Genomic DNA, 14,725 nt, shown 5'->3' with positions numbered 1-14,725 from the left:
ACCTGTTGGACGGATGTTGGTGTGCAGCTATTATTTTCTACTTGGTGAACACAAGTATGACTAAAGAACAAAAGTTTCTCCTCCAGAATCCGCAACTATTTACAGTTTAGCAGCCCCTTCTAGAAGTAGAATAAACTCATCGATTAGTAAAAAACCTCATTCTCAGTTTTAAACACGAATGGTATATAGCATTCAAAGCTTTGACAAACATTACCATGTCCAAACAACTCCAGATTTGGTCAGCGCGAGGGAAAATTGGGCTCCACACTCAATCTGACACACTCCCTGTCCATTCAGTCTTTCTATATTCTGGGGGACATTACATCCCTCACTGCCTCCACGGCCTAGCTTCCCAAAGTCTCCATCACCCCAAGAGAACACCAATCCTGGAAAAAGAAACACAAGTTAAAAGGAAATAAAGGAAATCAGTAAGAAACTGGATGCAAAACACTGACACAGAATACATAATAAATTTAACCACTTCCCGACCACCCGCCGCAGTTATACTGCAGCAAGGTGGCTCGACTGAGCGAATCGCCGTAGGTTCGCGCAATCAGCGGGTCTGCCGCCCGCCCACGATAGTTCCCTACAGAGACAGAACGGGGATCTGCCAAAGAAAAAGAAAAAAAAAAAAAAAAAAAAAAAAGATCTCCATTCTGACAGGGGATGACACAGGATCTGGTCTTCCAGCTATGCAGGAAGACTGTTCTGTTGTCCCAGTCAGACCATCCCCCATACAGTTAGTAAACACACCTCTTGATCGTCCCTGATGTTAACAGATTCCCTGCCAGTGTCACATATACAGTGATCAGTGCATATTTTTTATCACTGATCAATGTAATAAAGTGTCCGATCTGTCCGCTAAAAATTGATAATCACCGCCATTACTAGTAAAAAAAATAATAATAAGAACACCATAAATCTATCCCTTATTTTGTACACGCTATAACTTTTGCGCAAACCAGTATACGCGCTTATTGGGATTTTTTTTTAACAATAATATGTAGCAAAATACATATTGGCCTAAGCTAATGAAGAAATTAGATTTTTACATTTTTTTATTGAGTATGTTTTATAGCAGAAAGTAATAAATATGGTTTCTTTTTCAAAATTGTCGTTTTTTTTTTGTTTCACAAAATTTGATCAAATACCACCAAAAGAAAGCTCCATTTGTGGGGGAAAAAAAAGGAGATTTTATTTGGGAACAGCGCAGCACAAGCGCGCAATTGTCAGTTAAAGTAACACAGTGTCATATCTCACAAAATGGCCTGGCCATTAAGGGGGCAAATCCTTTCCGGTCCTTAAAGTGGTTGTAAACCTGAAAAAACAACAAAAAATAACATCACCACACCCTCTAAGACAAAGTCATAATGAGCTAGTATGCAACGCATACTAACTCGTTATGAAATACTTACCTTAGACCGAAGCTGTTGCAGCGGTCCCCGCACAACGCTGTGACCAGCGACATGTCTCCCGGAGTTATTTCCGGGTTTGCGGGCTCCGGCGCGGTGATTGGCAAGAGCCTCGATGACGTCACACCCGCGCACATGCGCGTGGGAGCTGCTGGTCACGGCATGGCTGCTGAAGGAACGGCACGAGCGAACTGTTTCTTCGGTGCGCATGCACCGATGACGGCGCAAGCGTATATGGTAAATATCTCCTAAACCATGCAGATTTAGGAGATATTTAGGCCTCATGTACACTGCTGCTGGTAAACGGACGTTTAGGAGCAGTTGGGCATTTTTTTTCAGCTGCCCCTGAACTCTATGTTATCTTATCAGTACATGTACATAGGGCCGTTTATAGATTGTTGTATGTCGATGGAGTTACTACCGGTGTATCCAAGCCTTTTCTGCCAACATAAATGATAAATAGGAACATACCTTCATCTGTCAAGGCCAGCGTCTGAGCATCTCTGCTTCCACATGCCACCTGTATGACCCTATGGCCAAGAAGTACTTTCACCTGAAAAGGGAAGCAACAGTTAGACAAAAACATCTTCCCAAAGAGGATTTTCACTACTAAAAACGCACCAAGAACTTTAACATGTGGACCTCAGGTAGTTACATTCAGCATATTTAAAATTTAAATGTGCATTGGTGTGGACATTAGCAAAAATGAACATAGGCAAAAATCTTTATATAAAAGAACTGTAAACATTTTTATTACAAATCTTTAAAAAATATTATTCAATGCCCCTTTTCAAAGAATAAAAACTGTAAAAGGACCACACTGCAATTTGCTAGGGAAACCCCTTTTAAAGAGCTGGCTTAGCTGATTAGCTTTTTCCATTTTCAGAACCCAAGCCAAAGATGTGCATCTAGGAGCTTTACCATGTACCGGTGTTAAAATGTGTTCTGTCTTTTTGTATTGCTTTCTTTGTGTGAAATACCTGGTGATCCCGCCAGGCCCCCTGCTTTCCTAATTCAAACTGACCACACTGGGTATGGAAGTGCATCCATCCCAGTATGGTCAGTTTTCTAGCTGTGCTGGGAGCACAGCCTGCCTGTTCTGCAACGGGTAGCCTTGCGCTGGCACACTCCCGTGCTAAACGCTGAGAAGATCAGTTTACTGCCGTTTCTCCTCCTGCTGACACACCCCTCTGGAGTCTCTACCCTCACATCATCAAACCTATTATGCAGATGAAAGCAGAGGTTATGTGATTATATTAAAAACAAAAAATCCATACATACACATTATATACAGTATCGCAGAAGAGTACACCCCTCACATTTTTGTAAATATTTTATTATATCTTTTCATGTGACAACACTGAAGAAATGACACTTTGCTACAATGTAAAGTAGTGAGTGTACAGCTTGTATAACAGTGTAAATTTGCTGTCCCCTCAAAATAACTCAACACACAGCTATTAATGTCTAAACCACTGGCAACAAAAGTGAGTACTGTGTCTGTCTGAATGGTCATTTGAATGATGCAAAACAACAAAGTAGGTCTTAAAGATCTTGTCATGGCGGAGACACATCAAACTATTATATTTTTTCATTTAGACTTTAAATTGAGTCAGCACTCCAAAAGAGCACTTCCCCTCCCAACAGAAATAGTTGACTAAGTTATATAATCCTTAGGCTAAAATCAAGAAACAGAACCCTGTATTGAAGCTGAATAAACATGGACACTAAGGTCATCTTACCCAAAAACCAGCTCACAAGGAAAATTTGTGTTTCCAAATCCAAGTTACAAAGCATTCAATTAACTGGTTCAGATGCGCGCTATAGCCGAATGACGGCTACAGCGCGGACCTGCTTTGCCGGGTGTACGTCTATTGACGTCCTCCTGTGCCCGAGCGGCCTGCGCGCCTCCTGCAGGGTGCGTGCGGCGCGCTCTGTGATCAGCGAGTCTATGTGACTCGCTGGATCACAGATTGCAGTAAGGGGTCAATCCCGACCCCGTACCAGGTGATCAGCTGTCAGCCAATGACAGCTGATCATGTGATGTAAACAGAGGCGGTAATCGGCTATTTTTCTCCTCGCGCTTACAGTGTGATGGAAAAAAAAAAAAAGAAGGACGATCACCGGCGGCTGTGAGAGGGACATCAGTCCCGATCACGGAGAGCTGCTGCCAGCTCCTCAGTGCCCACCTGTGCCACCAAACAGTAGACATTTCCGCCTACCAGTGCCCACAGTGCCACCCATCAGTGCCCACAATCAATGCCTCATCAACAGTGCTGCACATCAGTGCCACCTATCAGTGGTACCCATCAGTGCCACCTATCAGTGGTACCCATCAGTGCCACCTTATCAGTGCCATCTTATCAGTGCCATCTTATCAGTGCCATCTTATCAGTGCCGCCTTATCTGTCCCCATCAGTGCCGCCTTATCTGTCCCCATCAGTGCCGCCTTATCTGTCCCCATCAGTGCCGCCTTATCTGTCCCCATCAGTGCCGCCTTATCTGTCCCCATCAGTGCCGCCTTATCTGTCCCCATCAGTGCCGCCTTATCTGTCCCCATCAGTGCCGCCTTATCTGTCCCCATCAGTGCCGCCTTATCTGTCCCCATCAGTGCCGCCTTATCTGTCCCCATCAGTGCCGCCTTATCTGTGCCTATGAGTGCCCACCAGTGCAGACTCATCAGCGCATATCAATGAAGGAGAAAAATTACCTGTTTTTATTTTTTTTTTCAAAATTTTCCATCTTTTTTGTTTGTTTAGCAAAAAATAAAAATCCCAGCTGTGATTAAATACCACCAAAGGAAAGCTCTATTTGTGTGAAAAAATGATAAAAGTTTCATTTGGGTACAGTGTAGCATGACCGCACAATTGTAATTCAAAATGTGTCAGCGCTGAAAGCTGAAAATTGGTCTGGGCAGGAGGGGGGTTTAAGTACCCAGTAAGCAAGTGGTTAAAGAAAAGAAGTGGATAAATAAACCCATTATATTATGTCAAAGAGTGAATTTATATCCTTAGTCAACCTCAATATTGACTCAAGCTGTCCCTCAGACAATGACTGAAAGGACAAATAAGACACCAATATCGGAACAGTAAATAATGGAAATGTGTCTGAAATGTTCAAGGTTCATTTCAGACGCTGTGAGAAAACACTGAAGTCCTGTAAACACGTGGCAGTGTAAATATATGTGATCCTAAAAGTAGAAATATATATTTTATTATAGTACAAATGAAGAATTGTGTTTAGATACCTATCATGGTGGTAAATACATAGAAACCGTGACCGCATCTATATGAAAATACCCATATTACATGTGTTGTCTCAAGACAAATAGGTTTGCATAGGTTATACAGGAGTCATGCATTTGTTCATATAAATATCCATTGTGTGTGATATTAATTAATATAATTTATACTAAATGTATTATATTTTGTACCAATTGCTGGGGGTCCCTAAACAGTATAGACATATATTCATATCCCCAAAATATAGATAAATACCCATTATAAAAGAAAACATATTCTTTCTTTTAACAAAAAAGTTTAGAACACATTTTCTGTCCTCAGACACACCTAGTGGCTGAAGATGATATTACATAAATTTACCAGGTAAATCATCAGAATTCCCCAACCAATGGAGAATGAGCCAAACCTTCTGGGCTGAGCTTATGATACATTTATGAGCTTATTGTCCCAAGATGGTATAAAGGTTGTGAGGGCCATAGAGAAGGGATCACAGACCCACACACCAGATACACCCCTAGACGATCAAGAAGTCTGCTGATATTTGACCACTTCTCATCTTGCTGGACCTTGTGACTGGAACCACTCGATGTACTGAGATATTGGCAGACATCTTCCCCTTTTAAGCTGTTGGTAAGATACAGATCATACAAATCCTATTTATCTCATCTCTCAAAATTGTAGGGATTATATTTTATAGTTTATGTATTGACATTAATTTATTGTCTAGGCCGTGTATTATTTTAGTCGTGTTTAGGGGGAATTCAGACAAACTTATATCCATTTAAATTCCTATGGTCCCAGGGAGAGTTCCATTGCCCCATTTAATTTTAGCAGCTCTGTTGGTTTAATATTTATTTCAAATTGGCAACATATTTCTGTTGACTCTGTGAGACATACTTTGGATTCCTTCCGACCAGAGAAACTCAGAGGACTGTTTGCCCAAGCGACAAGGGATATTGTGTTCTTGAATATAAAGCGCAATTACTGCACAGATTTTTCCAACAGACCAATTTGGGCTCCCCTGAGTAAATTGTAATATTTAGATATATTGTTTCATTGTCGTGTTGATGTTTTGATAATGTATGTGTAAAATATCAATCACCAGAAAATCTAGTTCTGTATGAAATTAAATAAATATACTCGTTAATAAAGTCAAATTATTTACTTATTAATTTTGTTGGGAGATCTTTATACTTTGGAAAGAAACCCCCATAAATTAACAAACTCAGGAAAGGATTGTGGTATGTAATGTGATATTCTAAAAATTACCGTAAGGTTGGAGGCACTGAGAAATAAAACATTGAGATCTTAATTAAGATTCCGTACCACAATCACAACAATCTGGATCTCTAGTTATTTTAAGTGATTACTCTGTGTATAGCCAGCTTAATTTGGGAAACCTGGAGTAAAAGCGGCACAGAATTTCCACCTATTAGTAGAATCAAATCTTCACACATTTAAGCAAGAAATCACTTTCACCCTTACCATTTTAGGCTTCAGCTGCGTTGTATTGTCACCATGGCCCAGACGGCCATACTCTCCTAATCCCCATGTATACAGTTCCCCACTAGATGTGATTGCAGCACTATGGGAGCTTCCACAGGCAATGTCTCGGATACGCTTACTCTTCAGTGCTTCCACCAGACGAGGTTTGTCACAGTTCCTGAATAAGTGGGAACAGCTTATCTTAAGAACATCAGTCAGTGCCAGTAAATGTCATGAATTTAGGTACATATTTATACAACTAAAAGAAAAATATTCTTACATCCTACTGAAATGTCCAAGCTTGCCATCATCTCCTTCTCCCCAAGAGAAAATTTTTCCATCCACAGTTAAAGCCATTGCATGTCTTCCACCTGAAACATGGATGTGTATGACTACAAAGAGGCACACGCACTGTCATTATAGTCCTATCTTCATACATAAAAACACTGCTACAGGTATAAATTGCGAGCACCTAGATCCCTGCAACTTCTAGACGCCTGCACTTTTTTAAAATGAGAGTCTCTAAGACAATGATGGCGAACCTTGGCACTCCAGATGTTTTGGAACTACATTTCCCATGATGCTCAACTACACTGCAGAGTGCATGAATATCATGGGAAATGTAGCGCCAAAACATCTGGGGTGCCAAGGTTCTCCATCACTGCTCTAAGAGAACAGGATAGACACTTTTGACCAGGCGTACCTGAATGAACAGCCACTTTCTTCACCACATAATTGCTGAGAGCAGTCATCTGTCGAGGTATGGGCACAGTGCCACTTGAAATTCCTAAGCCCAATCTTCCATTGGTGGCCTCTCCACATGCATACACTTTACCTTCGGCAGTAACTGAATAGCAAATATAACAGAAAATAAGCATGCGCAACTCTATATAAAATGTTATAATAGCAAAATAGATGAAGCCAGAATAACAGACCATTGATTACAGCAATGGAAAAAAGATTTTTGTCAAGCTATTGAGTTGAGAGCAGTGGATTTTGACAATATTTGGAGACATAATTGGAGGGATATCTCTGCCACAATATCCCGTTCCACGCAATTCCTGCAAAAGTTACAAGTCAATGAAGGAGACCAAAACCCACAACAAAATAGCCATTTTAATATCAAGTAGTCTTTGAGTGAGAAAGGAGTGCAAGTTACATGGTAGCATCAAAATCAAGACAATTCTCCAAACTGACAAATCTGCTGGGGTTTTCTACACATTACTGCTTTTTGCATTATTTAAAAAGATTTGAGTTTAATGGGGGGGGTTTGACGCAAAATGTTCCTCCGGGTTTGAATCTCGGCCAATGAAGCAGAAAACGGTAGAGATTCGAACCATGTATGGGCAGGCTGAATTTACAAAGTTGATCGATCGATCAGCTTGGGTACAACAAGCCTGCTGGATGTTACATGCGATTACCGCTAGCAGCTGGTATAGCCTCTAGCAATAATCACTGTCTTCCCCCAGCTGGGACGGATTCCCCACCTGGAGAATATAATAGATAGGCGGGAGGGATTCCCCGGTCAACACTGTCTGTGGTTGCAGAAAAGAAATTGGTTCTGGGTATGGCTGGCCTAACCTTTGTGTCAATGCACACATGGGCGTTTACAAGAGTTTAGAAGAAGGAGCGCATTTAGAGGCAGAAAGAAAAAAAATCACTTGCATGTTCTGAAGAGGAGCGTTTCAGCTGAAAAAAAAAAAAAGCACATAAAACATGCCAACCCTAGGTGCGTTTATGTGTATTCTCGGGTTAATACATTCTAATGGCCAGAATAAATAATCTGGCCAACAGAATGCATAAAGGGCAAATGTGTGAACAAGCATAAACATACAAAACGTGCATACAAAAGCGCAGCTTTTATTGCGTTTTTTTCTGCTGCTTTTCTCCTGTAAGGAAACTTTCCATATTATAGGAACATCAAGAAATGTTAACTCTGCCCAAGCAGTACCCCATTATCCTTGCTAGAGGCTCTGATGTGGGGAAGTAAAGCCCTGTCTCTACCAAGATGTCTCCACACAGACAAAACAAGGCTTAGCAAGTCAGTAATGAGAAAACAAAATCAGCTGCTGGGAGATAATAGGTAATGCTGATGACTAGTCTTTTCCCCCTTTTCCTGCCTTTTTGGGCACAGACTTCAGAGCTCATTTTCTCTTTACTACAGCAAGTAGGAGATACAGTTGTGTAACAGTATATCCCGAAAGCAAAGTCAGCTCAGAACTATTAACAGACTTGAAGCACTGTAATGCAATAAAAACTGTACCTGCAAATAGACTTTTAGATCCACCAGCAACCTGTACAACATTGAGAGCTGAAAGGGTCTCTGAAAAGGATGGAACTTTGATCTGCAAGGTAAAAAAAAAAAAAACAAAAAAAAAAACAAACACATAATTATTTTATCATAGCTGAAATGTTTTGTGATATCATCCTCCAGCCTTTTCACCTCAGCCAATCAGAGGAGGCCTTGTATTCATTGCTAAAAAATATAAGACTTCCTCTGAATGGCTGAGAAGTACTCAGCCTGCCTGATGCTACTTATAGTATGATACAGCGCTCACAGCAGGTGCATCACTTAGTAAAGAAGAAACAATTATTTAAACTGACAGAAAACCCAGACTTAGGCTTCACAGTTTTCCACTTGCCCAGACATGGATCTACCAGAAACGTGGAACTATTAGCCTTTTCCAATAGGATACCTTGTATTAACGTATTTGTTTAAATAACCCAAGACGTTAATTTATAAATACATCTGTCCCAATAAAAGATATGGAATGAAGAAGCCTTTTCTCCCTTGATTATAAGGCTAAAGCTGTCCATAGACTGTAAAATTGTGTCTGGTTCCTGAGCAACTGGCTAAAATTCACTATGTGGCCACTTGTTGCCTTATATGCCTTTACTGAAAAATTGAGTTGAGGCTCATCAGATGAAAAGCTGCTGCATCCAGGCAAATTTAGCTGTTTGGTATTTTGCACCCTTACTAGCTGTCTAGTATATGACAAAACACACTGAGTTACAAACCTTCTATGGATGGGTGTAGGGGATTCGTACCAGTCCTGGAAACCCACTCACACACCAATTATGGTAAGCAATTTTGTACTGGATACTTTCACCAGTAGAAAAGCTGGCTAGGGCCCACTGATACATCAACATTGCATGTTGGCAGTACTTTCCTCCCCATTGTTAATTTGTAAATAATTTTTTGTATCGGTACCTTCTTTTGAGTTTTTTTGGACGGTTTACTTGACATACCAGGGTCCTTCCGACACTGCTTCAACTTTGTACAGCCCTGTATGATGCTCACGTGGTGATGAGAGTTATATTTGCTGTACAATTCTCCTGTAAGACGAAGTTGACGGGATGCCACACCACCATGGGTTGTGTCTGACAGTCTGGGAACCCAGGAGGTGGGCTGAATGATGGCCAACAGCTGGAAAACCAGCAGCAGTGGAAGATGGCCGAAGATGCAATAGACAGCTTTGCAGCATGAAAGGCAACAACTTTTTTTTTTTGAGGTGTTGATTTGCTAAAACTGGAGTGCTAAATCTGGTGCAGCTGTGCATGGTAGCCAATCAGCTTCTACCTTCAGCTTGTTCAATTATTCTTTGACAAAATAATGGAAGCGGTTTGGTTCCTCATGGAAAGCGGCACCAGATTTTGCACTCTCCAGTTTTATTAACCAGTTGCCGACCGCCGCACGACGATGTACGTCGGCAGGATGGCACGGGCAGGCAAAAGGACTTACAGGTACGTCCTTGCCTGCCAGCGGGTGGGGGGTCCGATCGGACCCCCCCCCCCCCCCCCCGGTGCCTGTGGCGGTCGGATTCAGGTCAGGGGCGATCAAAGGTGAGGCGATCGCTCCTGGCCAATGACGGGCTTCCTCGGCTTCTGTAATGTAAACAGAAGCGGAGGAAGTGATGTCACTTTTCGTTCCGGCGCAGAGGAGAGAAGACATCCAAGTAAGTTTGCACCAACACTACACTAACAGTAGAACACGCAGGCACACTTGTCACCCCCCCATCACCCCCTGATCACCCCCCTGTACCCCCTGTCACACTGACACCAAAAGCAGTTTTTTTTTTTCTGATTATTGCATTGGTGTCAGTTTGACAGTTATAAGTGTTAGGGCAGTTAGGGTTAGCCCCCTTTAGGTCTGGGGTACCCCCCTTTAGGTCTAGGGTAAACCCCTAACCCCCCCTAATAAAGTTTTAACCCCGTAATCACCCCCCGTCACCAGTGTCACTAAGCGATCGTTTTTCTGATCGCTGTATTAGTGACACAGGTGACGCTAGTTAGGGAGGTAAGTATATAGGTTCGCCGTCAGTGTTTTATAGCGACAGGGACCCCTATATACTACCTACTAAAGGTTTTAACCCCTTGATTGCCCCCTAGTTAACCCTTTCACCAGTGATCACCATATAATTGTTACGGGTGACGCTGGTTAGTTTGTTTATTATAGTTTATTATAGTTTTAGGGCACCCGCCGTTTATTACCTTATAAAGGTTTAACCCCCTGATCGCCGGCGGTGATATAAGTTACGTTTTTAGGGTCAGATAAGGTCTGCATCGTCCCAGGCAGCGTCAGGTGAGCGCCAGTACCGCTAAAACCCACGCACGCAGCATACACCTCTCTTAGTGCTATAGTATCTGAACAGATCGATATCTGATCCGATCAGATCTATACTCCCCAGCAGTTTAGGGTCCCCCAAAAAAACGCAGTGTTGGTGGGATCCGCCCAGATACCTGCTAGCACCTGCGTTTTGCCACTCGGCCCAGCCCAGCCCAGCCCACCCAAGTGCACTATCGATCGATCACTGTCACTTACAAAACACTAAGCACACATAACTGCAGCATTCGCAGAGTCAGGCCTGATCCCTGCGATCGCTAACAGTTTTTTGGTAGCGCTTTGAATCAGTCGCTGACAGTCAGGAGCTTTTTTGCCTGTGAGTCTCACTAGTGTACCACTAAATTTAGAGCCCAAAATGGCAAATCGAAGGTACACTAGTGAAGAGGCCTACACGTTTCTGAGCATGATAGATAGTGAAGAGGAAGTCACTCATCTGTCAGATTCAGGCTCAGAATACGATCCTGTAGAGGACAGCGGCACCATGACAGATAGCTCTGACGACAGAGTTGTGGTCCCTGCTAAGGTCAGGCGTACCAGACCCCAATCATCTTCTTCTGTCCTTGAAGTGCAAGAACCGCAGGTCCCTCGTATGGAGCAGAGAAGTACCAGCGCCGCTATTCCTTCTGGTGAACTGGCAAGCACCAGCGGCCTAGTACACCCTGGTCGTACATCCAGCACTGCAGTATCACGTGGTGACGTGGCGAGTCCCATAAGTGCAGTTCAAGCTGGTGGGGTGGCAACCACTAGTAGTGTCCCGCTGCCACCAAGAAGACGAACACAGGCCCGTCGTGCCTATAGTGCCCTTCCTGCTGCATTCGCCAATCCGAATTGGGTACCCACCACTTCTGCAGCACCCATACTGCCCCCATTCACTGGCCAACCCGGAATTCAGGTGGAAACAGTTGATTTTACGCCACTGGATTTTTATTCACTGTTTTTCACCGAAGATCTCTATAGATCTATTGTGGACCAAAGCAATTTATACGCTGGTCAACACATCGCCGCTAATCCCCAGTCCTCCCTTGCCAGCGATTGGAGACCAATTACGGTCTCCAAATTTAAGCTCTTTCTGGGCCTTTCCCTCAACATGGGCATAAATAAAAAGAGTGAGTTGTGGTCATATTGGTCCACTGACCCAATTTACCATATGCCCGTGTTCTCTGCTTCCATGGCCAGGGCATGATACGAGCAGATTTTGCGGTTCATGCACTTCAACGACAATGAACTCTGTCGTCCTCGTGGAGACCCTGAATACGATCGGCTCTACAAAATTCGGCCCCTCGTAAACCACTTCAACCAGCGTTTTGCAGACTTGTTTACTCCCCATCAAGTTGTCTGCGTTGATGAGTCCCTGATTAAATTTTCTGGCCGCTTGTCATTCAAACAGTATCTTCCCAGCAAGCGTGCCAGATACGGGGTCAAGATGTATAAGCTCTGTGACAGGGCCACAGGCTATACATGTAGTTTTATGGTTAACGAGGGCAAAGATAGTCACGTAGAGCCGACAAACTGCCCTGACTTCATAGGAAGCGCTGGCAAGATAGTGTGGGACTTGGTGTCACCCTTATTCAGAAAGGGGTACCACTTGTACGTGGACAATTATTACACGAGCGTGCCACTTTTTAGCCACCTTTTTGATCATCAGATTGGAGCATGTGGCACCGTGCAACCTAATCGCCGGGGCTTTCCCCAGCGGCTTGTAGATTTCCGTCTTAGGCTGGGGGAGAGAGCCTGCTTGCAGTGTAATAATTTGCTCGCTATGAAGTGGAGGGACAATAAGAATGTTTTCGTTCTTACCTCCCTTCATGCAGACACGACGGTCCAAATTACTACGGCGTCTGTGCCATCTGGGCATTTTATGGCCTTCAAAACTGTGATAGGTAGAGAGGAGTGAAATCAAAAATTTACGCCCTTAGAAATCCTGAAGGCAGTGATTGGTTTTCGGGGCCCCGTACGCGGCTAGGCTCCCAAAAAGTCCCACACATGTGGTATCCCCATACTCAGGAGAAGCAGCTGAATGTATTTTGGGGTGCAATTCCACATATGCCCATGGCCTGTGTGAGCAATATATCGTTTAGTGACAACTTTTTGTACATTTTTTTTTTTTTTTTGTCATTATTCAATCACTTGGGACAAAAAAAAAATAAATATTCAATGGGCTCAACATGCCTCTCAGCAATTTCCTTGGGGTGTGTACTTTCCAAAATGGGGTCATCTGGGGGGGTTTTGTACTGCCCTGTCATTTTAGCACCTCAAGAAATGACATAGGCAGTCATAAACTTACTTACAATTCTACTTCCTCCACTCCTCTTCCCTTCTCTGTCGGGGTCCCCCAAGGTTCTGTTCTTGGACCTCTTTTATTTTCAATCTACACCTCTTCCCTGGGTCAGCTGATAGCCTCTCACGGCTTTCAATATCATTTCTATGCTGATGACACACAAATCTATCTCTCCACCCCTCAACTCACTCCATCAGTCTCCTCACGCATCACTAACTTACTAACCGACATATCTGTATGGATGTCACACCACTTCCTCAAACTCAACTTGTCCAAAACCGAGCTTATAATATTTCCTCCCCCACGTTCCTCTTCCCCCGACTTCTCTGTCAAGAGCAATGGCAAAACCATCCACCCGTCCCCACATGTCAGGGTGCTAGGGGTTATCCTGGATTCTGAACTCTCCTTTCAGCCCCACATCCAATCACTTTCCAAAGCTTGCCGCCTCAACCTCCGCAACATCTCTAAACTACGTCCCTTTCTAACCAATGAAACCACAAAGCTCCTGATTCACTCCCTGGTTATCTCTCGCCTTGACTACTGCAACTCACTCCTCATTGGCTTACCTTTAAACAGACTATCCCCCCTTCAGTCCATCATGAATGCTGCTGCCAGACTCATCCACCTTACAAACCGCTCAGTGTCCGCTACCCCTCTCTGCCAATCCCTCCATTGGCTACCACTCGCCCAACGAATTAAATTCAAAATACTAACAATAAGTTACAAAGCCATCCACAACTCTGCCCCCAGCTAAATCACTAACCTAGTCTCAAAATACCAACCTAATCGCCATCTCCGTTCCTCCCAAGACCTCCTGCTCTCTAGCTCCCTCATCACCTCCTCCCATATCCGCCTCCAGGACTTCTCCCGAGCCTCGCCCATCCTCTGGAATTCCCTACCCCAATCTGTCAGACTGTCTCCAACTTTATCCACTTTTAGGCGATCCCCGAAAACTTTCCTCTTCAGAGAAGCCTATCCTGCCTCCATCTAACAACTGCACTATTTTCTACGTTACCTCATCCCCCACAGCTATTACCCTTTGTATAACTTGACCCTCCCTCCTAGATTGTAAGCTTTAACGAGCAGGGCCCTCTGATTCCTCCTGTATTGAACTTGTACTGTCTGCCCTAATGTTGTAAAGCGCTGCGTAAACTGTCGGCGCTATATAAATCCTGTATAATAATAATAATAATAATAATAATAAACTAAAAGCTGTGTAAATTCCAGAAAATGTACCCTAGTTTGTAGACGCTATAACTTTTGCGCAAACCAATAAATATACACTTATTGACATTTTTTTTACCAAAGACATGTGGCCGAATACATTTTGGCCTAAATGTATGACTAAAATTGAGTTTATTGGATTTTTTTTATAACAAAAATAGAAAATATCATTTTTTTTTCAAAATTTTCGGTCTTTTTCCGTTTATAGCGCAAAAAATAAAAACGGCAGAGGTGATCAAATACCATCAAAAGAAAGCTCTATTTGTGGGAAGAAAAGGGCGCAAATTTCGTTTGGATACAGCATTGCATGACCGCGCAATTGGCAGTTAAAGCGACGCAGTGCCAAATTGTAAAAGGTGCTCTGGTCAGGAAGGGGGTAAATCCTTCCGGGGCTGAAGTGGTTAAATCAACTCCAAGGTTGGGTTTTTTTTTTAAAGGTTAAAAAAAAAAAAAAAAAAGC

The 14,725-nt window shown here is 43.1% G+C and overlaps 1 protein-coding gene across 7 annotated transcripts in view; it reads right to left on the bottom strand.

Moving 5' to 3' along the window:
- Nucleotides 1-14,725, bottom strand: part of HERC2 (HECT and RLD domain containing E3 ubiquitin protein ligase 2) — a 287,985-nt gene that overhangs the window by 100,733 nt on the left and 172,527 nt on the right. For all 7 annotated transcript variants that reach the window (XM_073614619.1, XM_073614626.1, XM_073614620.1 and 4 more), the window contains exons 58-63: nucleotides 8,403-8,484; nucleotides 6,843-6,986; nucleotides 6,420-6,510; nucleotides 6,140-6,317; nucleotides 1,884-1,965; nucleotides 215-386 (exon numbers count right to left, since the gene is read on the bottom strand). In XM_073614619.1, coding sequence (XP_073470720.1) covers nucleotides 215-386; nucleotides 1,884-1,965; nucleotides 6,140-6,317; nucleotides 6,420-6,510; nucleotides 6,843-6,986; nucleotides 8,403-8,484 — 749 coding nt within the window. The remainder of the gene's footprint in view (nucleotides 1-214; nucleotides 387-1,883; nucleotides 1,966-6,139; nucleotides 6,318-6,419; nucleotides 6,511-6,842; nucleotides 6,987-8,402; nucleotides 8,485-14,725) is intronic.

The sequence above is a fragment of the Aquarana catesbeiana genome, linkage group LG02 (assembly GCF_042186555.1).
Source record: "Aquarana catesbeiana isolate 2022-GZ linkage group LG02, ASM4218655v1, whole genome shotgun sequence".
NCBI lineage: Eukaryota > Metazoa > Chordata > Amphibia > Anura > Ranidae > Aquarana > Aquarana catesbeiana.
Note: the sequence above shows the minus strand (reverse complement) of the source record. Positions and strands in the feature narration are given on the sequence as shown.